This window comes from Cydia strobilella, chromosome 7 (genome assembly GCF_947568885.1).
Source record: "Cydia strobilella chromosome 7, ilCydStro3.1, whole genome shotgun sequence".
Classification (NCBI taxonomy): Eukaryota; Metazoa; Arthropoda; class Insecta; order Lepidoptera; family Tortricidae; genus Cydia; species Cydia strobilella.
In genome coordinates, this window is record NC_086047.1 from 18303017 (window position 1) to 18330390 (window position 27374).

The following is a 27374-nucleotide window of genomic DNA, read 5'->3' on the forward strand; positions in this document are numbered from 1 at the left end:
GGGTAGCTGTATAGTACTTAACATCACAAAATAAAGGTAGCTACATTCGGTGGCCTGATTAAAGTAAAGTTAATACCTGAATCCTGCACCCTACATAACCTACATTATTACATTATCAATTTATCATTACCTTCCTCATCCCAAACCACCATACCGGGAGTGTAAAAAAGGCATCTCTCTACTCGTATTTTTGTGCACATTTTCTTCATGAGATATTCTGTTCAACGACGCTTTTACTGGGATTTAAAACTTGTAGTACTGGAACAATTATTTTAATTATAGAAATCCTCCTGTGTGTTGATTGGTAAGGTTTGGACCTTCGCCGCTTTGCTTTGGAAATCAATAAGCATTACTAATTCCTAAAACTTGGGGTGTAGCCCAGGCATTAAAGCATTCGTTTAGCCGGCTAAAATATAAGGGCTAAATTGTTTAATAAAGATATAAGAAAACAAAAGTATGTTTTAAATATTTTATTAGGTAACAAATCATCACCTTCTACTTATTTACATAATAGTTTATTAAAGTATAAAAATAAAATATAGTTAACTAAAGTATAAAAGTTTACTAAGACGAATACATTTTTTTAAATACTTAGTAACTTCCTATGTTACCAAAAAGTTACAAAAAGAGTCGAGCAAACGTCGTTCATATACGATTTTTCAACATTTTGGCACACTTAGAAAATCATCAGAGTTTTTGTATCAGAACATTTATGCATGTGTCGGTTAAAAACAGTAACAAGTTGTAAATAATATCTGCAAATAACATATAATTGTATAAAGCTTTCACTACTGCTGCTATATATTATCAAAGATTCGTAAATATTTTAATATTGTTTTCAGCTACCTTCTGCAGTTAAACATTTCTGTAGCATTGATAAGCATAAAAGATCACTTTGATAATATACGCAGCACTAAATTGTGGGTCGACGGAAATGGCCACAGCTAAAAACGTGTATTTTTGAAGAGCGAGCATAAGCCTATTGAAGTTTTTATTTAAGCATTTCTAAAAGAATATTATTTGAGTAGATATAGCCGATTAAACTCCGTTAACTTTTCTATCTTGTAACCAGTTTTTGACTACAATATTCGTACTGATCTATTGATCACAATCAACTATTATAATGATACTCGATGAGCTTTTATCTGTACAAATAATAAATAATATTGTTTTATTTTATTAAAAAAATATGGTAACACAATAGGAAATATCAACGGCCTTTTAAGTACCACAGGACTTGCACGGGAGGAGCGCCCGCGAGATAGACTACCCGTCTTTTTCTAACTGTATTAATTAAAGAGGGACGGGTAGTCTATCTCGCGGGCGAGATAGATAGCGGCAATCATGTGACCCGGCTGGAGAACAAAGTTTTTTACAAATGCTCATTTAACTTCCACCCTTGGCAATTTTCAGGTATCTTTTTTGTTACTATTCGGCCATTTTTACATATAATTACTGCTGGTAACGGTAGTACTGCGGCTGCTGCTGCTGGTGTTGCTGCTGGTGTTGAGGATGGGGTTGAGGATGGGGTTGGGGTTGCGGCTGGAGGGTCTGCAGCTGGGGTTTCGGAGTGGGGATCTTTACCACGATGTCGGTCGGCGTTCGGGACACCTGCGAATACGGGATTCATGTTAATTAATTTGTTGTATATTTTTGATAGCACATGCGGTGCAAGTGTTATTTTAAACGTCAAACTTCTATGAAATCATGACGTATAAATAACTTGCAGTGCGTGTGCTATCGAAATCGTTGCAGACCTAGGTCTAACTCTATTTTAGACAGTGCCATAAACTTATTATTTTTGTGGAATGTGTCGCCGCATCGCTTCGCTTCGCGTTCGCGTGGTGTTCGCCTACGTATTACTACGCTGCTTTATTGTTAACATGGCAAAATTTTAACAGTGCGTCAATGTCAGAAAATCCTACTACTAAGGTACTTTAGAGTTAGACCAAGCTAACTATACACGGACTTTGCAGTGAAAAAGTGTGGCACTGTGGACTGGTAACCAGTTTGTGGGCATGTAGGTAATGATTTTATCATACTTATCCAAATAAAAGGAGTACCTTTTCATGTGGATAAGGTTTAAATAGGAAAATTAACCTTTATAGCCCTTAACTTTTGGGTATGTCTAAAGGAAAGACGTGAACACAGTTTTGTGTTTGACTCTTTTGGTTCGTTGCCTCACCTCAGTCCTGAAACCTTTCTTAGGATCAGCAGTATACGTGACGATCCTGATGAACCCAACGCTGTCCACGACGGAGTACGACCCCTCAATGACGCCACCGTCCCTCTGTTCCTTCCTGTTCTAGTGGTGGTTCCTGTTGGTGTACTGGCAGCCTTAAAGCTAGGATTAACCCGAATTCCTTCTCACCTCAGCCTTGAAGCCTTCCTTAGGATCAGCAGTATACGTCACGGTCCTGACGAACCCATCGCTGTCCACGACGGAGTAGGAACCCTTGATGACGTCACCGTCCCTTTGCTCTTTCCTGTTCTGGTAGTTGGTGTACTGGTCATCGTTCACGTCGAAACCGAACTGGTAGGATGGGTGAGGCTGTGGAAAAAACTATGATAAGTCCAATTTTAAAAGAAGCAATTGAATATTCCACCGCCAAGATTTTTACGATTTGGGCTCGTGATGTTTTGGAACGCTGACACACAACGGTCTGATTCTAATTTTAATATACGTCAAAAATTAGATCTAAATACGATATGTTTTTTGTTAGAAGAAACGTCACTTTTGACACTGACTGATCCAATCCTCATCGTATCTAGACCTAATTTTTGACGTATTACCTAATAAAATTAGAATCGGGCCGTAAATAGATAATACCTACTACATCACTATGATATAACCATGGAAAATTAATTAAAAATTGCAGATTATTTTTGCCGATTAAATCCGATCCTGCTTTCTCAGAGACAAGAGCCATTTTAGAAAGCATCTGAATGCGCTTTTATTTTGTTTCTAGTTTAGGTTTGTCGTTTTCTCATGGATCCCATCATCATCCATACGTACTCAATTGAATAAAATTCAAAATAAAGCCGGTCAAATTGCAAATACATATCTCCCTTTTTTGGAATTCTACATTAACCACTATTCTGTCGATGATCTTGACTAAATACTTAATCTTACCCAAGTTAATGGAAATAATTTAATAGGAAATACTAAAGCCCCTTGCAACACCACGTAACACAAACCGGAGTCACCACGTAACACAAATCACCTCAGATCCGATTCCATGTATCAACCGCGGTCATTGACTTCAGATCGAGTTGCATGGCCACTGATGTTATTAACATCGTTCAACGAGAGCAAGCGACTCTAACACTCAGAATAACCAATATATATACGCAACCTCTCCGATTATTTACTTATATTTTTTATGGTGTCCTGTTTTTGATCAAATGTGCATGGTCCATTTTATTTAAAGTTAATCGAATTTAAACTATCGTGAGACATGAACTTAGCTAACTTTGCAGTTTCACGAGTGATGATACATACGTAAGTGAAACCGCAAAGTTAGCTGTTATTTAAAGTTGTACACTACACTTTTTCAGAAATGGGATTTTTATATTATTTCTGTTCTTCACGAGCTCGTTCGATTTTAATAGGAAAAAAAGTGTCCCAAGATTTTTATTTCCATTCCGTTACCATTTTTGTATATGACGGTAACGGAATGGAAGGGAAAAAAATTAATGGAAGTTTAGAGACACTTTTCTTATAATTATTAGGATCAAAAAGCTTATGATTCTAAGTAGAAATACATATAACCGACCCGACCGAACCCGACTCGACCCGACCGAAGACATTACATATTAGAAATACATAGCATTAAAATTTCAAATCTGAAAAAGGAAATAGGTACCTACAGTGTACAATTACAACTTTAAATTAATTTGCTATCCTTTATAACTAAATACGACTCATAAGTATTTTTGTAACATCTCTACACTTTATAAAACAAAGTCCCCCGCTGTCTGTGTGGATATATGTCGCGATAAACTCAAAAACTACTGAACGGATTTTCATGCGGTTTTCATTGCATTTCGGTTTAAGTGTATAATTTGTTAACCCGTGCGAAGCCGGGGCAGGTCGCTAGTTGAAGGTCTAAATCCAATTTGCCACAGATCTTTTACTCTGGTTTCGTAAGTCTTGACTCGTTAATCGCTGGTAATACACGACCACTTAGTCCAGACCAGTGAAAGTTGTCCGTGATATGAAACTTGAAGGACTGCGGTTAGAAATGGAGCGGAAGGGGTTTAGGGAGATTGTCAATTAAGTATGGTTACGTAGCTTTGATCTGATGAAATATTATCATAGTCGTTTTGTAATAGCTTATTGATTGGCTTCACTACACGTGCATGTAATGTTAGTTAGTAGATAATCAAACATTACCGATTTATGATGCTTCCTGTTTATTTATTGTATAAAAAAGCAGACATCCGACTTTCTATCCGGAGATGGCGGGTCAAATCCTGGCTCTTTTCAATGAGTATTTCGATACTTATAAAATGATTTAGTATTTATCAGTAGCTTTTCGGTGAAAGAAAATATCGTGAGAAAACTATCTACTACCTTTTGGTATATACAAGCTTTTGCCGCGACTTCGTCTGCGTGGATTTGGGTAGCTTATTTTTTGATTCAATCTGCTTTTTATCGATTCCCCATACAAACTTCCACCTCCCCTTTTCACCCCCTTAAAGGATGACTTCTGGGATAAAAACTACCCTCTGTCCTTTCTCGGGACTCAAACTATCTCTATGCCAAATTTCAACTAAATCGGTTTAGCGGTTTAAGCGTGAAGAGGTAACAGACAGACAGACTTTCGCATTTATAATATTAGTATGGATAAGTATGGATATATGTGAAGAAAAACAAACAAACTCTCCAACTCGCACTGGGCCATCGTGGAGACTATAGCCCTCTCGTAGCTCGCGCGCATCCTGCTGAGCCGCGGGTTGGAATTGGGCAGGTTGAGGATTGTTGTTGAGGTTTATACTGGTAAGTAATTGCTAATACTTACATCGTAGTCTTCAGGCTCGCGTGCGTCCTGTTGCCTCGCGGGCTGGTACTGAGCAGGTTGAGGTCTGTACTGGGGTTGAGGTTGAGGTGCGGGTCTGTACTGTTGAGGTGCTGGTTGGTACTGCTGGTACTGAGGCTCGGCTTGTACTTGGTATGGCTGTGGAAATATTTCGGACTTGAGTTTTATTACATATTATATTATATGTATTATCAAATATCTTGACTAGGTGCTGTTGACGTAAGTAATGAATGTAATGATAAAAGAAAACTTCAATAAACCTCGGAACAAATAAAAAAGCTTAAGGTCAATAAAAAAGAATAAATATGTACATAATGGAAACGGCTATAAATTTGTGTCCGATTAAATTTCGAAATAATTGTAGGTACGAGTAGGTTTGTAGGTACTAATTAAGGCATTTTAGACGTTGTTGAATTTTTTAATAATTTCCTGCTTTGTTACAAAACTTTTCACTATTTGATTTGTTATGATCATGTAAGATTAATCGAATTTAAACTCTCGTGCGTGAGACATATAACATTAGAATATTTATTACGGTTTAGACACACGTGTTTCACATGTCTCGCGACTTCCGCGAGTGACTTACACATGAGTCTAAACAAAACCTTCATTGTCGTAAATAGTTAAGTATGTTAATTTTAAAATATTTAAATTTAGGTACTTGGCGTTTTAGTATTTTATAATATTTTGGTAACAAAATGGAATATTATTAGTAAACTTTTTTAAAAGGCCTTAGTTAGCAGGGCATTATTTAAAAAAATGTTTTTTGGAAGTTACTCACCAGTCTAGTGGCCTAGTGGGTGCTGGTTGAGGGCGGGCGATGACTTGCGTCTGCGCTGGTGCTTGTTGTGCCAAGTATTGTCTCAGGAGGTGTGGTGGGATCTCTTGCTGTGGGGTTAATGTGGGAATGGATGTTACTCACCAGTCTAGCGGGTGCTGGTTGTGGGCGGGCGATGACCTGTGTCTGCGCTGGTGCTTGCTGTGCCAAGTACTGTCTCAGGAGGTGTGGTGGGATCTCTTGCTGTGGGGTTAATGTGGGAATGGATGTTACTCACCAGTCTAGCGGGTGCTGGTTGTGGGCGGGCGATGACCTGTGTCTGCGCTGGTGCTTGCTGAGTACTGTCTCAGGAGGTGTGGTGGGATCTCTTGCTGTGGGGTTAATGTGGGAATGGATGTTACTCACCAGTCTAGCGGGTGCTGGTTGTGGGCGGGCGATGACTTGCGTCTGCGCTGGTGCTTGCTGTGCCAAGTATTGTCTCAGGAGGTGTGGTGGGATCTCTTGCTGTGGGGTGAATATGGGAATTCATTAATATATAAAACTTTTTCCGAATATAATAAAAATTGTGAAAATTTTAACGTTAACTAGACTGAGCCATCAAAGTTCAACCTCGGCACCACGGTGACCCTTTTATATGCTCCATAATTTAAAAATAAAATCGTTTAGTAGCTAGGAGTTTTAAAAAATTATATGAATATACCAATCATTTATAAGAATCAATTATAAAAATACCTAATTATAGGTACATCTCATCAACTACTAGAATATCATCATCTAGGTTTTCTGATACATCTTTGCATTTATTTTGTATTACTCAATAAATTTATTAATTATATAAAAAAGAGCGTAGGTACATAAACTTGATGAATTGATTTATTACTTATAAATATTACAAGTTCCGCATAATAAACACAGTTCTTTTTTTCACCGATATCGAAACTAAGGGTAGTATAAACTTATTCGTGTTTGTTAAAAAGTCAATCGACTTTAACACTTATAAATTCAAGTAGCTTGTGCTTGTACTGATGTTCATAAAAAAGTACCTACATTTTAAGCACTAGGTCACCTACATATGCAAAACAAGAGCATGAAACAAGTTCCAAAACTAAACCATAACCAGACCATATAAGCATAACCATCGGTCAATTGCGTTACGTAACGTACTTGCAAAAGTAACACAGTGGACTCGCCTGATTTGACTGGTTTCACACATCGTTGTTGTGCAAATTAGTTGCACACTTTCCGGTCTATTTTCTCATGCCGATTGTAGTGAGGAAATAATTAAGGTAATTTGTAAGTTGACAGATATTTGTAGTGTATTCGATTTCTGGAGGAAGAGCAATTTTTTTGTCACCGTAAACCGGGGTTTACTATGAATTGCGGGGGATTTTAAGAAAACTTAAATAATTGTTTTTAAATAAATAAATAAATACCTAAAACAATCAATCATCGCAAACAAGAAATCATCGCATTTATCGCATATTAAAAAAAAAGTTGAAAAAGCAGAATATTTATGTAAGTAAAAATAAAAAATGTCTGAAAATAATAAGCGTGAAGAATGTTTTAAATATTGCTACATTTTTACATTTTTGTTTTTCTAATAAGCGGCATTTATGTTAATAAATAAATAAATACCTAAAACAATCAATATTCAGAAATCATCGCATTTATCGCATATTAAAAAAAAGTTCAAAAAGCAGAATATTTATGTAAGTAAAAATAAAAAATGTCTGAAAATAATAAGCGTGAAGAATGTTTTAAATATTTCTACATTTTTACATTTTTGTTTTTCTAATAAGCGGTATTTTTGAATTACTCGACAAACATTTGTTTTGCAGCTTTTATTTTACTTGCAGGAGGCCGATTCTGTTTCAACTATTTGATATAGTTTTTATCTCATGTTGATACGACCTCAGGATATTTGTGGCAGCCTTGACATAAATACATGATGAAAGCTTTATAAAAGCATTCCTTATAGTTTAAAAATCGATGATCAATGTTTCCTCGCAAATCAAAGTACATAAATATGTTTACATCGTTTACCAATATATGCTTAGAAGGAATAGAATAGAAGGTATGTATTGGTAAGTACTAGAATCCGTAGTAAAATACGGTTTGAACTGTGTCATTCTGACACAGTATCCATACATTGTATATAGTTTCACTCTTTCTATTCATATGTTAGGAATTTCAATAGCAAAAAAAAACAGTTCGGTATTTTTAGGGTTTTTTTAAGTAATTTTTTCTTAGGTACCTATAGGTTTTTTAAGCTGTAGGGTACCTAAGAAACATTTGAGGTGTATCGCGTCAGTGAAAATTTCAAATGTCGTGTCGTAAGGGACAAACGCCTACTTTTCAGGAGAGCCAATCCACAAAATTATTTTTTTATAAAAATGGCTGGATTGGATGTCGTTGAAAAATGTTTTACGACACAATAACACTTATAACCGAATTTAAACTGTTGTGAGACATACTAACATTAAATCGCGCGAGTGACTAAAACAAGTGAGTCTAAACCGTAAAATGATTTAACACTTATAACATTGTACTTAAACACACACCTTACTTGACACTATACTTAAAGTTTGACCCATACACTACCCATACAAAATAGAGTTTTCAACTTTTGAAAGTTACGACAAACTACTCCCATGTCCTGACTTTATTATTTGAAGCGATAATAAAACGTAGATATGTTATACAAATCGAAAATAACAAATAAAGGCTATTTTTATTTTTATTTTATTTTATGTTATACAAATCGAAAGAGAAAATTAAACTACTGATTTCAATGGTATATTCAGTGAAGTTACGACCAAATGTCCCTTACGACATATGGTATTACCACTGTACACAAGTTTATAGTTTATATAAATGGTATCAGTCGTTTTTTTTTTTGAGGATCACATCATACACATCACATGTGTACGGGGTACCATTTCTATTCATTTTGGATGTCCAAAACTTAAATTTTGAAACTTAGAGGGCAGTACTTTTTTGTCATTTCCATATTTTTATTATTGTCTAATTGCCAAAAAGAGTAAGTAATAGATGAGTAACAGTATCATGATGGCGTTGTTGGATAGGTGGGACCCCTCTGCTGCAGCAGTGGACAAAACTCCACACTGCAGTAAAATAGGTTAATTTATACTTAGGTATGTAGGTTAAGATTAGTTTTGTAATTCTTCTAACACTATTTTATAAGTTAATGTAATATGTAACTAACAACTATGGATTTGTGTCCAAAAAAAAATTCTTTTATTTTTTAATAGAAATCGGTAAACAATATCAGTTTCTGTGATTTCAAAGTTACAAATGTTTACATTTTTATTTATTTCAAGACTAGCGACCGCCCCGGCTTCGCACGGGCTACACAAAACCTTAACAAATTATACACCTAAACCTTCCTCAAGAATCACTCTATTGATAGGTTAAAACCGCATGAAGATCCGTTCAGTAGTTTTTGAGTTTATAGCGAACATAAATAGTTACATACAAACAGACAGAGTACTGACGCGGCGGGGGACTGTTTTAGGTATAATATAAGGTGTAGTGAAGAGCCGCTGGCGGCTCGCTAGGCACGCTATTCCGACCTTTGAATTAATTCAAAGTTCACGACGACGAGAAACTCGATGTAGGTAATTAATGATGTATATGTATACTGAATACATTCCGTAGCTTTTACATTACATAGGTATACTTGTAAGTTCAGTGATTTTGTAGACTATGGCAATATAGAAAGTAACGACAAAATAAATAAATAAATACCTAAAACAATCAATATTCAGAAATCATCGCATTTATCGCGTATTAAAAAAAAGTTGAAAAAGCAGAATATTTATGTAAGTAAAAATAAAAAATGTCTGAAAATAATAAGCGTGAAGAATGTTTTAAATATTGCTACATTTTTACGTTTCAAAGACCGTCTTATGAAATTCAAATCCTCAATCGATGATCAAATATGAAGTAACTCCAAGAAGACACTTAAAATGGTTATACTTAATTTATTTTTATTATAGTTATTACGATTATAGTTAAAATTAATTAGGTTTGTAATTAGGTATGTACCTATAAAATTAAACCCTTTATCCTTTAAGGGTCCCCGGCAAGCTCGGTTCTCCATACAAACGTAGTTCCGCTCTCATTTTAAAACGAGTAGCTAGATTGCTATGAAACTTTGTACTTACAATAGGATAAGGTATATCTACGTATGTCTGTAATTAGTTTATGTAGCTTCAGATACCATAGTTAAAAAAATACAGCTAATTTAAGTTTTTCATACAAAACTTGTTTTTGCTCTATTTCGTTTGTTTTATAAACGGGAGCTATATAAACTAATTTCAGACCTAGATATACCTCATGTCATTGCATGTGCAAAGTTTCATTACAATCCAACACGTAGTTTTAAAATGAGAGCGGAACTACGTTTGTATAGGAAGGTGCAATTCGGCCGAGCTTCCCGAGGACGCTTAAAGCATATATTTATACACTTCTAAATGAATTAATTGATATAATTACATTGATTACGATTGTCGTAAAAGAGTATCCTGATCGCACACACGAGTCTACTAATAAAGATACGAATCTTTATTGATAGCGTAAGTTAAGGAAACCGAGTTATTTTGTTTTAATTTATCTCTACAAAAGCCAAATCTATAAAAGAAAGCAAAATCTATAAAAGGCATTCATAACTTGAGCTAAAGAGTTTTTGTTAATTGATTTAAACTATTAAACATACCTAACTAATCTTAAAAAAATTCTAAAACTCGACAACTTCTAACTTTAAACAAATATAAATATTTATTTGCAATTTATAATGATTTATAATGTAGTCTGTATTATGAAATAAATAAATCTAAATCTATAGGGACACACATAGGGGGTAATATGATCAAATATTAAACAAATTAGACAAACATAATCTATTTAATAATAATTAAGTCTATTGAAAAAATGTACTGTAGGTACCTAGTGGTTATAAGATGATTCAAATTCTTTTCCATAATATTCACAAATTGTTATATAATTGTGTATTTTACTTATTTCTTTCTTATTACATTTTTCTTTTATTAAACACTACTGTGGAAACAATTATTTTAAATTTAACTAAGATTTAATTAAACAATCGCACTTAAACTATCGTGAGACGTATTTCAAAATATAAATATTATATTTATATATTTTTAAAAGCGACTAAAAATAATAGTGAGTAAAAACCGTACTGATAAATATTTAATTAAACACTTTACACCTGGATAGTTGTAATTAATTATATTTAACCTACCGGTATTTTTGCTGAATTACACTCACTATTCAAATAAAGAACAAAAACCAACCTGTTCCTGTTGTTGAACTTGATATTGCTGATGCTGCGCCCTAGGAGCGGGTCCCGCCAAAACACACCCCAATGCCGCCAACGCCACGCACTTACGCAACATTTTCACACACTTTTTTTAAAAGTAAAAAAATAAGGCCACAACACACGCGCGTCACGTATCGTGTGGTGCGTGTGCAGTCTCTTTCACCTTATATAGGGGCACCCCTTCTAGTCGTTGTGGCGGGAGCGGTTTCATGAGTTTTGGAACGGGCTCGGATTTCAAATTGGAACAGTTTGTGTGAGCTTGGGGATTTGGGGAACACTGGCTGGTTATTTAAAATGGAGCTATAGATAGTAATACTCATAATAAAAAAAATCGATCCAACAATCTTCCAAGATCACCTTTGTATGAAAATCCATCTCACCCCAATTACGAGGGACTACGGAGTGAGGTGGGATTTCCTGTTTATCGTCAAAGTTATGAAATGGAACTACCCAAAATAAAATACAAACGTCCGGAACACTTATTATATACACCATTCAGTTTGCATATGTAAAAATAAAATGTTATCGAGGTTTGAATGTCAGTTTTGCTCCTACTCACCCCATTTTACGGTATGTGGGTAATAATGACAGAAATTAAGATACCTTCCTTTTTAACAAATCTAGTACTTTATGGAACTAGGTTTCTATGTTTTTATAACATTCGTATGTAGCTAAATCTAGCTTTATGTAGCCCTATACCATTGCTACTCAATATTAAACGATTAGCTGTTACATCAATGCAGTATCGAATGCACATCGCAACGAATGTAACTACATTGGCCTTGCACTCAGAATGTCATGTGCTTTTGCTTTGAAACCGAAAGATGACGGACAGAAATGGCAAACGAATTCCACACTCAAAAACTCGTTTATTAATGTTTTCACTTCAAAAGCTCTATCAAGCTTTGATGCTTACAAACAGTGAGTAAAATTCGATGTTGCTCAACACAGTAAGACACACTTTCGGCCGGCCGGGGACAGTTTTAAATACCATGGGCTGGCCGACGTAGCCTTGTAGGATCCTTTAACTATTTGGCCAGTAATCCTTAATTTCCCAGCCATTATACTGGTATCATATCACACTACGGTTTTACGGTTGCTACGTCTTGCGCCAGTGCTACTTTAATATATGGTATATGTACCCGACCATGTGAAGCATCGGTGTCCGTGAGCCTATTCTCAGGTGTGCCAATAATTACCGATAGCCCGAGATAACCCCGCATTGGAGCCAAATGCCACGAGATCTCACATGTTGACGTCAGATATATAAGAGCGGTCGAGGTGCTCAAAAATATCTGAACACACTCTAACGCCTTGGCAATAGAGACCTTGGCCGCTCCGATATATCTGATGGCGACTACTTGCCCCGCTAATACAAAACGATATAGGGGTTGTAGTTAATCATTATTAACTTTAAGATTTCATAAGATTGATCGGAAATATAAAATATCCAACGAGGTGGAGCGACGACCTGGTGAAGGTCGCGGGAATTCGGTGGATGCGAGCGGCACAGGATCGGTCGGAGTGGCGAGCCTTGGGGGAGGCCTATGTCCAGCAGTGGACGTCTATCGGCTGACATGATGATGATGATGATGATGATATGAACTGTATCGCTAAAAATGCCTTAGTGCATACATGGTGCATACAGGGCTATTCTGACACAATCGGAACCGGCCACTAATGTCGAGCAAGGCTCGGTGATCGACCTGACGGTTTGGGAGCACTTATGAAGTAATGTCCTTTCACCGAGATAACGAGGGTGGGCGTTAGTAGTAGGTCAAAATTCTTTTTGTTGTATCATTTTTGACCTTTCTGTCAAACTGATATTGGCACTACTTTGACATAGAACCCGTATCTTGTTCGGTCAATCAAAAGAGAAAATGTGGTATCTATGTATAGATGGATTGTATGGGATGCATACAGAGTCACCTTTCAATTTTGAGTAGCAGTGTCTTGATTTTTCAAAGTATTGACGATATCTTTTATCTACAAAACAAATTAAAAAACAATAGGGGGCGTTGAAGTAAAATTGAATGGGTTTTTCATGGGTTGAATCGTCCTTATGCCGAAGCATTACGGGCGACTTTTCATCTTACTCCGCATGAATAACCCGTTCAAACTTACCCCAACGCACCCTATCATGTCTCAGGTTAAGTTCAGTTAGCAACTAGCAGTGAATGGAGAATTAATCTCAAAGCGTGTTTAACCACCATTTTGGAGTCAACGGCCGGTAGTCCACGTGCTTCTCGTAAAATCCAGCTATCGGTTTTACGAGACAACTACAACAACCACCGGACAGCGTCGTGCTCTAAGAGCATTTATTTTGTTCCTACCCTTTTACGTGACTGGCTACGGGCAACACCGCCCTCAAGTCCATCAAGAAAAGAAGAACACGATGTATTAATTCGATGCTAGAAACCATTTATTACGTAATACACATGACTTGTACCCTTGTACAGTTGGCATTAAAACACGGTAATCCACAGCCGGATCCCACGCTAATACCACATAGTTCATTGCAACCACGTCACACACCTCGGCCGCTCGGATATATCGTCAGTCATCAGATATATCCGAGCGGCCGAGGTGTTTAAAATTATCTGAATAAAGCCTCTATTATCAAGACGTTAAAGTGCATTGTTCAGATATTTTTGACCACCTTGGCCGCTCCGATATCTGATGGCGACTGTCGATAGTCGATAAACCTAGGAGTATATAACCAACGGAGACGCCACGTCTGTTATTTGCTGTACAAAAAAGTCTGCCAATTTTTGCGGGGGTGGGGAACGTCAAATGTATGCGTAACGTCAAAATAGCCATGTCAGATAAACGTCAGTCCATACATTGTGTATGACCATTTGCCGACTATTTTCGACAGAGGGGAACGCCTGTTAATGGCTACTCCGTTTGGTCAAAGATATATAGATATAACTCCGTAATAGATGTTTACAGTCTAAGGAAAAAACGTGCCTCAAAAATCAAGAAAATTTGATTCTCGTTCAGAGGGCGCCACTAGTTTTGGCCCACTGTCGTATAGATGGCGTTGACTGTTTCGTTTGTTATTTAACAATTTTAACGCATATCAGTGAAAGAACATGGGTCAAAATCATAAAAATAATTAATGCAAATAAAAAAAATCATTTATCCATATTTAAATACATTTTATCGTGTTTTTATAAATATTTATTTTTAGTTTTAAAGTGTGTCGACAGATGGCAGTGAATTTACTGGGGTTACAAAATTTACTATGACAGTACCGCTCTAGTATAAGTTACTCTATGGTTTGGTTTGGTTAATATCCGCCTAGCATTAAACAGGCGAGGTGCTCTAAACGATCTTAACGTGACCTTCCCGTTTCAAAAGTTACGGGAATTATCTAAAAATATTGGCTTCTCATAGTTGATTCTGAAGACGATGATGAGATGATATCAATTCATGTCCCACACTTAATATTGTGGACCCCGGAGTTTTTAAGAGCAAGTTTGGCCTGACCAGCCACATAAGAGCTCATGAAAGGAAATAGTTATTTGTTATACAAGGGTGCAAAGTTGTATTTTACCCGCGAGTGTAGAATTGAAACACGAGCAAGCGAAAGGATTCTATAGGTGAACCACGAGCGAAGCGAGTGGTTCTAAAATAGAATCCTGAGCGTAGCGAGTGTTTCAACACACGAGAAGTAAAATATATTTGCGCCCGTGTATAACACAAAACTTTTCACCTCACTATAGCGAGGAAAATGCAACATCCACAGGCGTTAGATCATCTTCATCACTGGAATCACTCATTTCTTTACGATATTATAACAGAAAACTCTGGAAGTTGTGTATTTTTACGCGAGTCGGTGAGAAAAGTTTTTTAGTAAAAAAATTGTTGACAATGTTGACATTTCTGACGTATGAAATGTCAACGATGCGTTTTGAAATTGCATCGACGATCGATGCGTTCAGAATTAAATTTAACATCATTATAAAAAAACAAACGTTTCTTATGGAATTTTAAGGTTTATGACTTAAAATCAATAAATAAAGCTAAATTTGGTATTTTTCATTAGATTCTCAAACCATTTATTTAATGATAATTAATATCGAACGAATCATTATCATAAACGATTTACGTTTTGTTATCTGTCAGGCTACTTAAACACGCTCCATCCAAGGTCAAATTACTTTCCCCACTAGTGGATAAAACGCGTATTTCCCCGTTTGTATTGAATGATAAAAGACAACTTTCCGAGCTAGTGAGGGGAAAAAGCTTTTATTGTTGAGGTCACCGTCATCGAAATCGATGTGGAGGACTATATATATATATTGTGAACCCATAGATATTGTCCTGTATTGTAGGTATTGTCACTGCGGGGCAAACTTTAGTTAACATACGCCTCATAGTTACCTATACATATCTAGTAAAATAGCTGTGACAGACCGACGGACATGTTTAAACTATACCCTTATACTGTTTATCGACTTCTGCTATACAGTCGCCATCAGATATCGGAGCGGCCAAGGATACCCTTATCCTTTAGCTATTTTGGTCGAAAAAGGCAATAACTTTCATGCTATCAGCGATAAAAGTGACACATGCTTGTAATTGGCGAAGTAATGCAACGAGTCACTGAGCACATGTTTCAAGTGTTGCAACCGAGTGTCACACCCGTGCACTGGCGCGGAAAACCACACCCTTACATGTTACACTTGCTACATTCTGTACACGCCCACGTAGGGCTACTCTCATAGGCAATCATTGTATAAAAAACGGGCCAAGTGCGAGTCGGACTCGCGCACGAATGGTTCCGTACCATTACGCAAAAAACGGCAAAAAAATCACGTTTGTTGTATGGCTCCCATACCCTTAAATATTAATTTTATTCTGTTTTTAGTATTTGTTGTTATAGCGGCAATACAAATACACCATCTGTGAAAATTTCAACTGTCTAGCTATCACGGTTCATGAGATAAGCCTGGTGACAGACGGACAGACGGACAGACAGACGGACAGCGGAGTCTTAGTAATAGGGTCTCGTTTTCACCCTTTGGGTACGGAACCCTAAAAATTACGAGGAAAAAACATGTAGGTACCTACATATGTTAACAAAAACACCATTATGTCAAGTCAAGGAATTAAATGTGTGTGCCGATTCGTACACCTACTTTGTCACAGTGACAATCAATATGAAAGCAGCTGGTGTCTCATATTATTGCCACTATGACAAGGTACGAAAGAACGTAAATAATGACAAATGAAAGTGTTTCAATGGAACTCTGATCTAATTTTAGCACACTCATCTTCCTCGCGTTATCCCGGCATTTTAGCCATGGCTCATGGGAGCCTGGCAAGCCTGACAACTACCTATAATCCTAAGAATTGACGTTTTTACGAAAGCAACTGCCATCTGACCTTCCAACCCCGAGGGGGAAACTAGGCCTTGTTAGGATTAGTCCGGTTTCCTCACAATGTTTTCCTTCACCGAAAAGCGACTGGTATATCAAATTATTATTCGTACATAAGTTCCGAACTCATTGGTACGAGCCGGGGTTTGAACCCGCGACCTCCGGATTGAAAGTCGCACGCTCTTACCGCTAGGCCACCAGCGTTTCGATCTAAAAAATTTTTCGTTCTAATCTAATTTTAGCACACTAACTAGTTAAATAGGTACGATGACAATTTGATAATTTTCCACCCACACATAATATCCCACTTAATATAGTTCGCATTATTTTGAATTACATTACATTGCTATCATTGCATTGCATTGGAAATATTGGAATAATTAAGAAATTCAAATGGGTACAGTTAGACCAAGATAAGTCTGCAACAATATTGATAGCACACGCAGTGCAAATGTTATTTTAAACGTCAAACTTCTATGAAATTATAACGTATAAATAACACTGGTATCAACTGACAAATTCACATAATTATTAGGACTACGATAAATAAAACAAACAACAACACTTAACACTCTTAATCCACAACCAAAACAACAATTAAATTAACCATAAAAACTATATAAATACCAAAGCAAAACTCCCCCACATTACGAAGCGTATTTATTTCCAACATGGTGTCTGACCCCCCACTTGTAGTTGGCATTTTTGTCCGTCTTGACGAAAGTGTGAACGGGCCCGGTCACACCCCGGGTCTGGTCGTGGTCGTGGTCATGACCGTAGAAGTCGTGGTCGTGACCGCGCTTCGGCCTTTGGTATTTTTCGGTGGTCTCGTGAACTGGAACTGAGATAGTCACGTATTGGAATCGGGGGCGTTTTGAGTCGACAAGAACTGTGCGTAAATGTAGGAACCTACTGCATTCAGAAGTAGGCAATTGGCCAGTTATAAGTTATAACAATCGTAGCAACCATTGGAAAAGTAGAAAACTAGTTTTAATTTGAAATTTATTGCGTGGGAATAAAGTAAAAATTCCAATCGCTGCTATAAGCGAGTAGCAGTATCCATTTGTGACATTTTGGCTTAAATTTAATAGAAATTGAACATCGTTTTTTTAGGGTTCCGTACCCAAAGGGTAAAAACGGGACCCTATTACTAAGACTCCGCTGTCCGTCTGTCCGTCTGTCTGTCAGCAGGCTGTACTGTATCTCATCAACCGTGATACCGTGACAGTTGAAATTTTCACAAATGATGTATTTCTGTTGCCGCTATAACAATAAATACTAAAAGGTACGGAACACCGAGGGTTTGTTGGTCCTACTCGTACTTGTCCGGTTTTTACGCCTCATTTCATTTAGTTTACAATAGTAGAAAGCAAAGAAAGTTTGTACGTTTAGATGGTTTCAACATTTAATACCTTCTCGGCGCGCGGCGCGGTGCGGGGTGAATCAAATCCTTTGATAGCGATACCTGGGGCCCGTTTTTCGATCGATATTAGACTCGAACTGACAAATCGCATTCGATTACCATGGCAACACACTAATAATACCTATTAGACTAATACCGTTCGAGAAATGGGCCCCTGTAGAGGCTATAGAAGTGTCCTACGTGGGCGATCTCGTTGCGAATGCCGCGCCGCGCCGCGCCGCTTAGCCTCGCTTTTGCGAGTGTTCGCTAACGTAATATCCCACATAAACTGCCTCTCACACTAATCGAATATACCGTCTTCGTTCCATCGGTGGTAATTTAGTGAATCAAGATAACTTACTAGGAATCCTGTGTGGTTTCGGTGGTGGTGGTGGAGGGGCATATCTGGTGTATCTCATCCTCATTGGGGCCCTTTGCACGGGGTAAAAAGGCACGGACCAGGCGTGGCATGCTACTGCTAATGACAGGAGAATCTGTAACATAAATTAGAACGGTTTAACGCTTTTGAAATGGGATGTGTTTTTTTTTTCATTTATTTAGAGCATTAGCAACACGGCCATCAGTTCAGACATGAATAAATTGGGATGTAATGCTGCCAGAGATTAGTTAAGGTAGACACATGTGCGTGATGTGTGTTATATTTACGGTCTTGTCACAAATACAGCCTATTTTGTACTAAAAATAGAAGCATAAGGATGACTAATAAAAATATTAGAATATTATCGTTCGAGAAATTGGTCCCTGATGGCGACGGCCCAGCACGGATATAATGTGCGGATGGTTGCACTTTTATTGCTTATCATGTCATGCGTCATATTTGTTAGAATCACCCTCACCCTTCTAGAGCGTCATTACATTTTCCGAACCGTTGTCCGATAACTTTTGGAGAAATACAGCTGCTGGATAATGACCTCAAGTTGTTCTATTTTTGAATTAACGCTTTCTTTTGAACAACAAACAATAATTGAATGGTATACACAAATATTAAAATCCGATATCGGACGGGACAATGTGAAAACGCTCTTAGAGCGTCATGAGTAGGTAACATCCATTAGCTGCAGTAGGTATCACCCCTGATATTATATCAGGGGGCCTAGCCAATATGACAATCGTTTGCGCCGTAGCGAACGAAACGAATGATAGAGAGACTTAATCTCTTCCATCTTCCATATTAGTGCGATAGAGAGAGAGAGAGAGCAGGGGCGTAGCTAGAGGATATGGCGCCCGGGGCAGTCACCAAATTTGCACCCCCTGACGACTGACAAAAATTTCCCTGCTGCTGCCTTTTGCCCATTTTGGCGCCCCTCCTTGGATGGCGCCCTGGGCAGCTGCCCCCCCCCCCCACAGTTACGCCACTGAGAGAGAGAGAGAGATAGGTGCTTCGTTCGCTACGTCGCAAACAAAGCTATCAGCTATCAGTTTGCTACCGACATGATACAGAAAATTACAATTTCGTAATACGAAAGAACTAAATTTGACGAATTAATGTAACAATAAACTTTCTATGATACGAATCTGATTGCATTGCGTCAATCAAATGTTTTTGGACAAGTATATCAGGCCATACTATATTCAAAGTGCTTACGTAAAAGCGAGCCGAGGTCTTGACCAGTGTAACATGAAATCACAAGCTCACGAAATCGCGTTGAATGTTTATTTTTGTATGGGATTTTGAACAGCGCGTGAATCAGCCAACAAACTGTTTCACCGACAACAAACTGTTTCACAGTTTGGTGAACATTAGAATAAGGTACTTATAATGTTATAATTCTTGTTAAATTTTCAATAAAATAAAAATAAAAGCACATTTTGGAAACTCAAAATCTCACACAAAATGACACTAATCGCTTATCGCAAAAGCGTACGATACGTCACGCTATCGAATGATATTAAAACCTATAAGCTTTGACCCTCTTTTCATTTTTTTTTCTAACCAGAAACATCACGACTTGAGCGGCAACGTGATTCATGACAATTATGACCTTCCTTGTTTTGTGTCGAATGTCAAAAAAACTAAGGGAAAGTAGGTTATGAGGGGTACCGCAAAAAATATTGGAGAGGACCAAATAGTACATTGTTGGCGAGGGATAGAAAGAAAGACATTTTCTGACGAGGTACCTAGATGCCAGGCCTCGCCATGGCAAAAGGTCTGAGTCAGAAAATGTCTGTTTCCACCGAGGTATGCTTTTCTCAAACATGTAAGGAAATACTGAAATATATAATATATTTAGCGAATGTGGCATACGTTATATACACGTTCGTTCCGCGTAGTTGCGCAGCGCAGCGGACAGAAATGGAATTTGTATCGGTTATTTTACTCCTAGGAGTAAAATGAATCATACGAATTTCATTTTTGCCCGCTCCGTGTTAGGTTAGCACTGCGATCTTCACAGAAACCAACTGCTTTTAGAAAAGTGGGTTAGGTTAGGTTAGAACTGCGACCCTCACAGAAACTAACTGCTACTAGAAAAGTGGGTTAGGTTAGGTTAGAACTGCGACCTTCAATGTTATATTAAATTATATATTATATTAAATGACCATAATTTTATTACGATTTCCCACTAAAAATGGCCTGATAGGAAGTCTCAACTGAAATAATTCTTAAGTAAAAAAAAAGTTTTGGCATTGTTATTAGCACCAACGGTAACGGTAATTAATTCAATACAATCGGAATCGTTACCTAATACCAAGTTTTAGACCGCAACAAACTAGCATTTGTAGCAACAATATCCGTATGAATTTAGTTAATAAAGTCTATACGATTTCAGTAAATTTCTGTACTATAATAGATTAGGGTTTAAAATATTTAGATCAGTACGGCCGGTCTAAATATTTTGAAATATGTCGCACGATAGTTTAATTTCGATTAGGGTTTTGTTAAGTATTGTCCAAACAAAAGCTAATCTAGTTCAATTCGCACCTGAACCCTATCAGTGTATAGCCTTTTTAAATACGCGTCCGGGCGCGCGGCGGCCGGGCGTTGTCGCCGCTGAGATAAAAATTAGGCACTTTGATGCGTTTTCGATTTAGATACGAACAAAATGCGACAATTTCCGAGCATGTTAGAGAAAAATATATTTTTTATATTTCTATGGAACACCATTGTCTATTCGCTTTTTAATAAAATCGTAGATGTAACTTTAATCTTAAATTTTACTCATGAATCTCATTATTCAAAAACACATACAATTGACCAAATTAAGTAAGAGGTTTCTCTCTTTGGATGAACTCGGCTAAAAACTACTCGTATACGTAATCGTAAATGTAAAATACTGTTCCCACACGCAATTCACATATAAGGCCAACCGGGATAAATGCGTCACTTGAGGTAAATGCGTCTTTGAAAGATATCTTCTAAACGGAACGTTTTAGAGTTAGACCAAGAAAAGTCTGCAGAGATTTTGACAGCACGCAGTGCCAGTGCTATTTTATACGTCATAATTTCATAGAAGTTTGACGTTTAAAATAACACCTGCACTGGCGTGTGCTGTCATAATCTCTGCATACTTTTGTTGGTCTAACTAGAACTATTGCAACTCTCTCTCTCATGTTCGAAGTATGGTCTCCGAACTTTTAATGTAGACGTATATAATAGTTTTAAAATGTTCCGTTTAGAAGATATTTTTAAAAGACGCATTTACCTCAAGTGACGTATTTATCCCGGTTAACGTTACTTAGCCAATATTTTTCATTGGAGCCGTTAGCTCGGCAAGCAATTAAAATGATACCTACTACAAATCGCTCAACATAAAAGACTTAATTATGAAGTTGATAAACTGCCATAATACCATTCCGATTTAGTTTTACACTCGTATAAATTGTACTTTGACAGGTTACGTTACTGATTGAAGCACAAAATAAACTCATTATACCTGTGTTATGTAACAAGTTATAGTAGCTATTAGTCTCAATGCGCATAACAGTCGTAAAAGCAGTAAAACTCTTTCACTTGTTTACCTACTATATTTTCGTGCAACAAATTCCAAATTTAACAGTTTTTTTTAAATGGCTGTTATGTCACAAGTTACAAATAAATAAATAAAATTAAACAGTAGGTTCAACTGGATGGAAGGTAACTGAGCAGATAAACTGGTAATTAATTTGAATTATTCGTTATAATACTTATAATTATGCATTCAGCTAGCTTATAAATATGCACATTTCCCACGAATAGTTTGACGATTGTATCATCACGGCCCAGGATTTTCCTGCATAAAATTAGAAGTTTTTCCGAAAATGCGAAGTGCGTGGTCCGGTGAACTAAAAGCTATAACAACTTTAGTATTAGGCGCACATTTGCATACCATTTGACAAGCGTAAACACCAAACTAATATGCCTCTGCATATGTATAGCTCTTGCATATTCGGGCGATAGAGGGGCAGGTAAAGAAATTTCGATTTTTGTATTTCCCGGTAGGGCTTCTGTAGCCTACATTTAAGAAATGTCACTTTTGACACTGACAGATCCATAACTAATCCAGATCTAATTCATACCCTGTTATTAATATCAGAATACGTTAGTCATACACGCAACTATAAGCGATGCTAACCACTTTCCAAGCAAGCTCGCCACGCTTGTTTGTGAGTTGTGACCCGCGTGTTATAAATAAATTATGAATGCCTTATTAAAATCTTGTGAATCGTTAAAGCTTTTACTTTATATGTGCATAAAAATCTACCATTCAATACTACTTATGCCCCAATTTCCAGGTAAAATACTTACAAGAACTGTTCTGCTCATTTCTTTATATAATGCTCTTACGGTCGACTGTCAACTTACAATGGCGTTCAAACTATAGATCGATCTCTTATAAGGGAAGAAAACGATTTTAAACACTTTCTATCGACGATTTCATGCTCTGATGCCTCTGTGATCTATTCGGCTAGTATTTTGTTATTGTATTCAACTTTATATGCTAGTATATATTGAGCTATAAATGTATAACAATCATGCGTATTCGGATGTTACTGTATACTGGTTTGTAGTGAATGGAATGTTTATAAATGTCGGTCCAAATGTTTATCGAACTGGTCTTCCGATTGTGTTGGCTAGCCAGCACCTACTTATACGTCAATGGTGTTCATTTTAACCTCTGAAAGCTCCTAACCTCTTTCATATCTCTTCTTTTTGGCTGTAATCTCATATCTAAGGGATGGGAATATTATGAGTGACTTCCTCTAAAATGATTTTTAAATGTCTGAGAGACGTGAGTAGGTATATTATGACTTGAATGATGACTTCCTCGAGAACTGCTCTTCATGCTATCTAATCCTTATACAAACACTCTGTAGTGTTTATATGGACATACAAAAGCGCTCGCCTATAGTGTGGCCCTACAATTTGTTTGGACTGTCACTTTTTAGACTGTAACTTTGGACACCTGTAGTGTAGGACCCTACTAACTTTTTGGACCACAACTGTCTATCTCAGGGGCGCATTACTTTGTCCATTTGCCTGCGCTTCTGCTGATCGTAATGTTATCTATCAAGTTTACTTATTTCTATGATATATTCAGACTTCGACGAAAAAATTGACATCAGCCTGACCTTACAATATTAAGTGAACTTAATACCGTTTGAGCAATGGGCCTTTGGTATTAATGTACTTTATTAAGTGCCTTCTTTAACGAGCTGGTAATAATCTCCAACAAAAGAGGCTTTTATTTACATAATCCTAACCTAACATGTTACACTGTTTGTATCTAAGAGGCCTCAAACTGGCATACTTTCTCACACACAATACGTTGCCCAACGTCTATTGTCCTCAAATATGGTGTTATCATTAAGTGATAAATGTGTCTGTAATGATGTAGGACCTGTATGTTACCGTTGCTCTAATTAAGTATGCTCGTTATTTATTAGTAGTTTATGTAACTGCTATATAATGAAAGGCATTAAACTACAAGTGTGGGTTAGGTAGGCGAGGTAAAAATATCACAAGTGCAATGTGTTTTAATGATTATTTTGATACCTACTACAAAAGAGGTCAAATCAAATTCATTTCTTTTAGATTTAGATTTAGATTCATTTATTTCTCAATAAGTATTACATGTTTCTATTACAATCGAATATAAAAATGAATACATATTAAGATCGTCAATATATAATAATGTACAATTAAAGTATTTATAGAATTAATTCGCAGATAATATACTATAATTTAACAGTACATACCTTACACATTATTCATTTACAATTTACGGATAGAATTACTTAGATTTTTTAGAGATATTCGAAATTTGAATGTCATTATTAAATCAATATCGACGTTATTATTACGCAACAATAACATTTTATTCATACATACATACATACATACATACAACACGCATACATTCATACATTTTAACAAAATAGTTAATTTGCGGTTATTTAATGTATCGTAGAGGGCTTATGATATATGTAATGTATATGTAAGATAAACTTAACTTATAATAACGAGTGTTCTCAATTGAGGCTTCTATTGAATCAGGGTACTTATTTCAATCGTAAACAACAATCAATATGTTTTAAGGTTCGGCTTCGGAGTGATTAATTTTGTTCATTACTTTATTAATATTTTGAATATAATACCTAGATATAATATAATATTCAAATGCGCGTAAATGTAGGTTTCATCGCCTTTAAAAGCCAAGTGCAAGACTTGTTACGAGAGAAGACCTACAAATTCACTGTGATCAATATTCCTGTGCGACACCTTGTAGTCAAGATATTCTGAAGCCTATCTCAATGCTGTAAGAATCAAAATTGCATATCCATTGTTGTCAGGCTAAGTACAATCACCACCCAATCGGAGCGCCCAAGCTGTTCACAGATATCTGAGCAAAGCCTCTATTAACAAGGCGTTAAAGTGAATGTTCCGATAATATTGATCACCTTGACCGCTCCGATATTTCTGATGGCGATTATACTGTTGTTTCAATAAACAAAGTGAGCTAGACTTCCGAGACATTGCAACACTTTTAGTGTTAAATAGAAAACTATACCACCTGTTGAGATTAGATAATTATCTCGGAACTTAGATAACAAAAGGCTTGGGAAACTACCGATTAAATTTTCAATCACCTCATTCACTTCTTGGTTCGTGTTTGCGTTTAATGGTCGCAAAACTTTCGTTTGCGATAAGAAAAGATCTATGCGATTTTTTCAGCAAGTATTTGCGATCATATGTGTTGGGGTCTCTATTGTTTCCCATATAGTTTTAAGTCATAATGTATTAACAAGTTTGGGAACAAATCAAATTATTTTATTAAATATTTTGATTTGTTTTTTTTTAAGTAGTCACACTACTATATATAAATTAAAAACAATCAAAGACGCCTAGTCTTACTAAGATGACATATAGTCGAGAAATTCGGACGGGCACCGCCGTGGCGGGGTGGCCTAGGGGTTCATGGCGTTAGCCGCGATAGCTAAAGACGCCGGTTCGAATCCGGCCTTCACCACTGGAGGGCTTCGTCACTTTTTCTTTAATATATGACATCTATTACAGTTCATAATGTATTGTTTGTCCACATTTTCGTTAGTCATAATTTGGTTTTTCTCAGAAACGCGTAACTTTTCAGGATTGCCATAAAACAAACCTAACCTAACCTATCTATAGGATAACCTGAGGAAAATCCTGAAAAGTTAACGGTTTCAGAATTATGACTAATGATAATATGACAATCATTACATTATGACTTTTAATCATTATGTCAAACCAAGACCCCAGGGAGGCGTCGCAGCGCCAAGGAATCAAGCCTATCAGTTCAGGGGGAGGGGGGGGGGATGTAAATTTCATTCGATATCGTGACGTGACATAGGCGTTTGCGTTAAGTCTCATTTTGTATGGGATTCAGAGTTTCCAAAACGTCCCGCTTGGCGCGCTGTTCAAACTCCCATACAAATAGACATGACGCAAACGCGAACCCTCGTCACGCTATCGAATGAAATTTACACTAGGGGTCCTATATACGTTATATACAGTGTGGAAATAATGAATGGTCCCTGGAGGGAAAGTGCCTTAAAACCTTAAGTCAGCTCATATTGCTCAAAAGGAAACATTCTTTTGTTTTTAAAAAGAAACAATATTGCATTTAAAGATTTTTTGAACTTCGCTTGTTTCACCCGGGAATCGAACCGACTAAAAATAAAAAAAATAAAAAACACTCGCTATTTTATTCTACTATACGATACAGTTAATGTAAAATCGAATTCGATTAGGAATTCGAGAATATTTTTAGACAAGAAAAATTATAAAAAAAATGAAAAATCTTAGAATGCAGTTTTGTATATTTTCAAAAATAAAAGAATGTTTCCTTTAAGCAAATTGAGCTAACTTAAAGTTTTGAGGTACTTTTCCTCCAGGGCCCATTCATTCTTTCCACACTGTATAAGTTGCCATCTTGTTTAAGTCTGTGGGTGACAGTGTCATTGTTCTGTCATTATGTAAATCTGTGATCGTACCGAGATTTAATTACTAATAATTACGTAACAAATAATTACACGGCATCTGCCCCCGATATCACAGATCACTTGCCTAGAAACGGTGTATCTTTCAAATGTGGTTGGCCGGTCGAAGTATTTAGCAGATGGCGCCAGCATAGCTTGCCCTGTCAATCCCTAAAATTGTGTCAAATTCTTGTTTTTTTAATACAATTTTATGCCCTGGCAGGCGTGACTCACTCCGCGATTTCGTCGCGCCTCTACAAGTACATGCGGCCGCCCCCAGTTCTAAAGGTCTAGCCATAGTAATTGCCGCGCACCGCTACGGAATGGACGCCTGTTCGCGCTTGCGCCACCTAGCGGTCATATCTGTCGTAATAGATGCGTTTTGTTAGAGAGTGAATCTTCTGTACCTAGTACTATTATTTATTCTGCGGCCCTGGATGCTAGTAGCCCTTTAAGCCAAATCTCATAGAACAAAACTAGAGAAAGGGACAAGCTATGCAAACATTTGACAGTTGCCAACCCCATTGTGGGGACAGTTTGAAGTTTAGAGTTAGACATAGGTACGTTGGCAGCGATTTTAATAGCACAGACTGCGCAAGTGTTATTTAAACCAGATTATTACGCACTGCCAGATGTTACATGCGCGTTGCTAACCCTAAGAGCTCTTTCCCACTGACGTCCAGTTTTTTGCGGGTACGGCTTTCTGCAGGAACCCGTTTTCTGTACATGCGAGCAGTAAGGAAACAGAATGCTCGTGTGAACGTTATTATATTAGCACTTATAGTATTAAAACTGGATCCTGCAGAAAATCGTACCCACAAAAAACTGGACGTCACTGTAGGCTTGTGTAGTACATGTACTATAATCAAAAAGACACGATTCCCTCCACTGTACTAGACCGAAGTATTCCCTAATGATTCTGCTCTTAGTACGTTTTAGTACACTACAC

At 37.0% G+C, this 27374-nt stretch overlaps 2 protein-coding genes across 3 annotated transcripts; both read right to left on the reverse strand.

Annotated features, from left to right (window-relative positions):
* Window positions 1–1420: 1420 nt before the first annotated feature.
* LOC134743276 (cuticle protein 19.8) lies at window positions 1421–11339 on the reverse strand. Of its 2 annotated transcripts, none has more exons than XM_063676688.1 (5): window positions 11157–11339; window positions 6226–6324; window positions 5025–5180; window positions 2372–2551; window positions 1421–1611 (listed from the first exon to the last, which is right to left on the reverse strand). In XM_063676688.1, the coding sequence occupies exons 1-5, from the start codon at window positions 11256–11258 to the stop codon at window positions 1453–1455; spliced, it is 696 nt and encodes a 231-aa protein (XP_063532758.1). In that variant the 5' UTR covers window positions 11259–11339; the 3' UTR covers window positions 1421–1452. The 2 variants fall into 2 exon arrangements, with proteins under 2 accessions (XP_063532758.1, XP_063532757.1); XM_063676687.1 differs by lacking the exon at window positions 6226–6324 and adding an exon at window positions 5965–6063 and having other exon boundaries at window positions 11157–11338.
* A 5790-nt stretch (window positions 11340–17129) lies between these two features.
* On the reverse strand, window positions 17130–22760 carry LOC134742842 (uncharacterized). The gene is made up of 3 exons (XM_063676026.1): window positions 22716–22760; window positions 18333–18465; window positions 17130–17410 (listed from the first exon to the last, which is right to left on the reverse strand). The coding sequence occupies exons 1-3, from the start codon at window positions 22731–22733 to the stop codon at window positions 17217–17219; spliced, it is 345 nt and encodes a 114-aa protein (XP_063532096.1). The 5' UTR covers window positions 22734–22760; the 3' UTR covers window positions 17130–17216.
* Between the last annotated feature and the right edge of the window lie 4614 nt (window positions 22761–27374).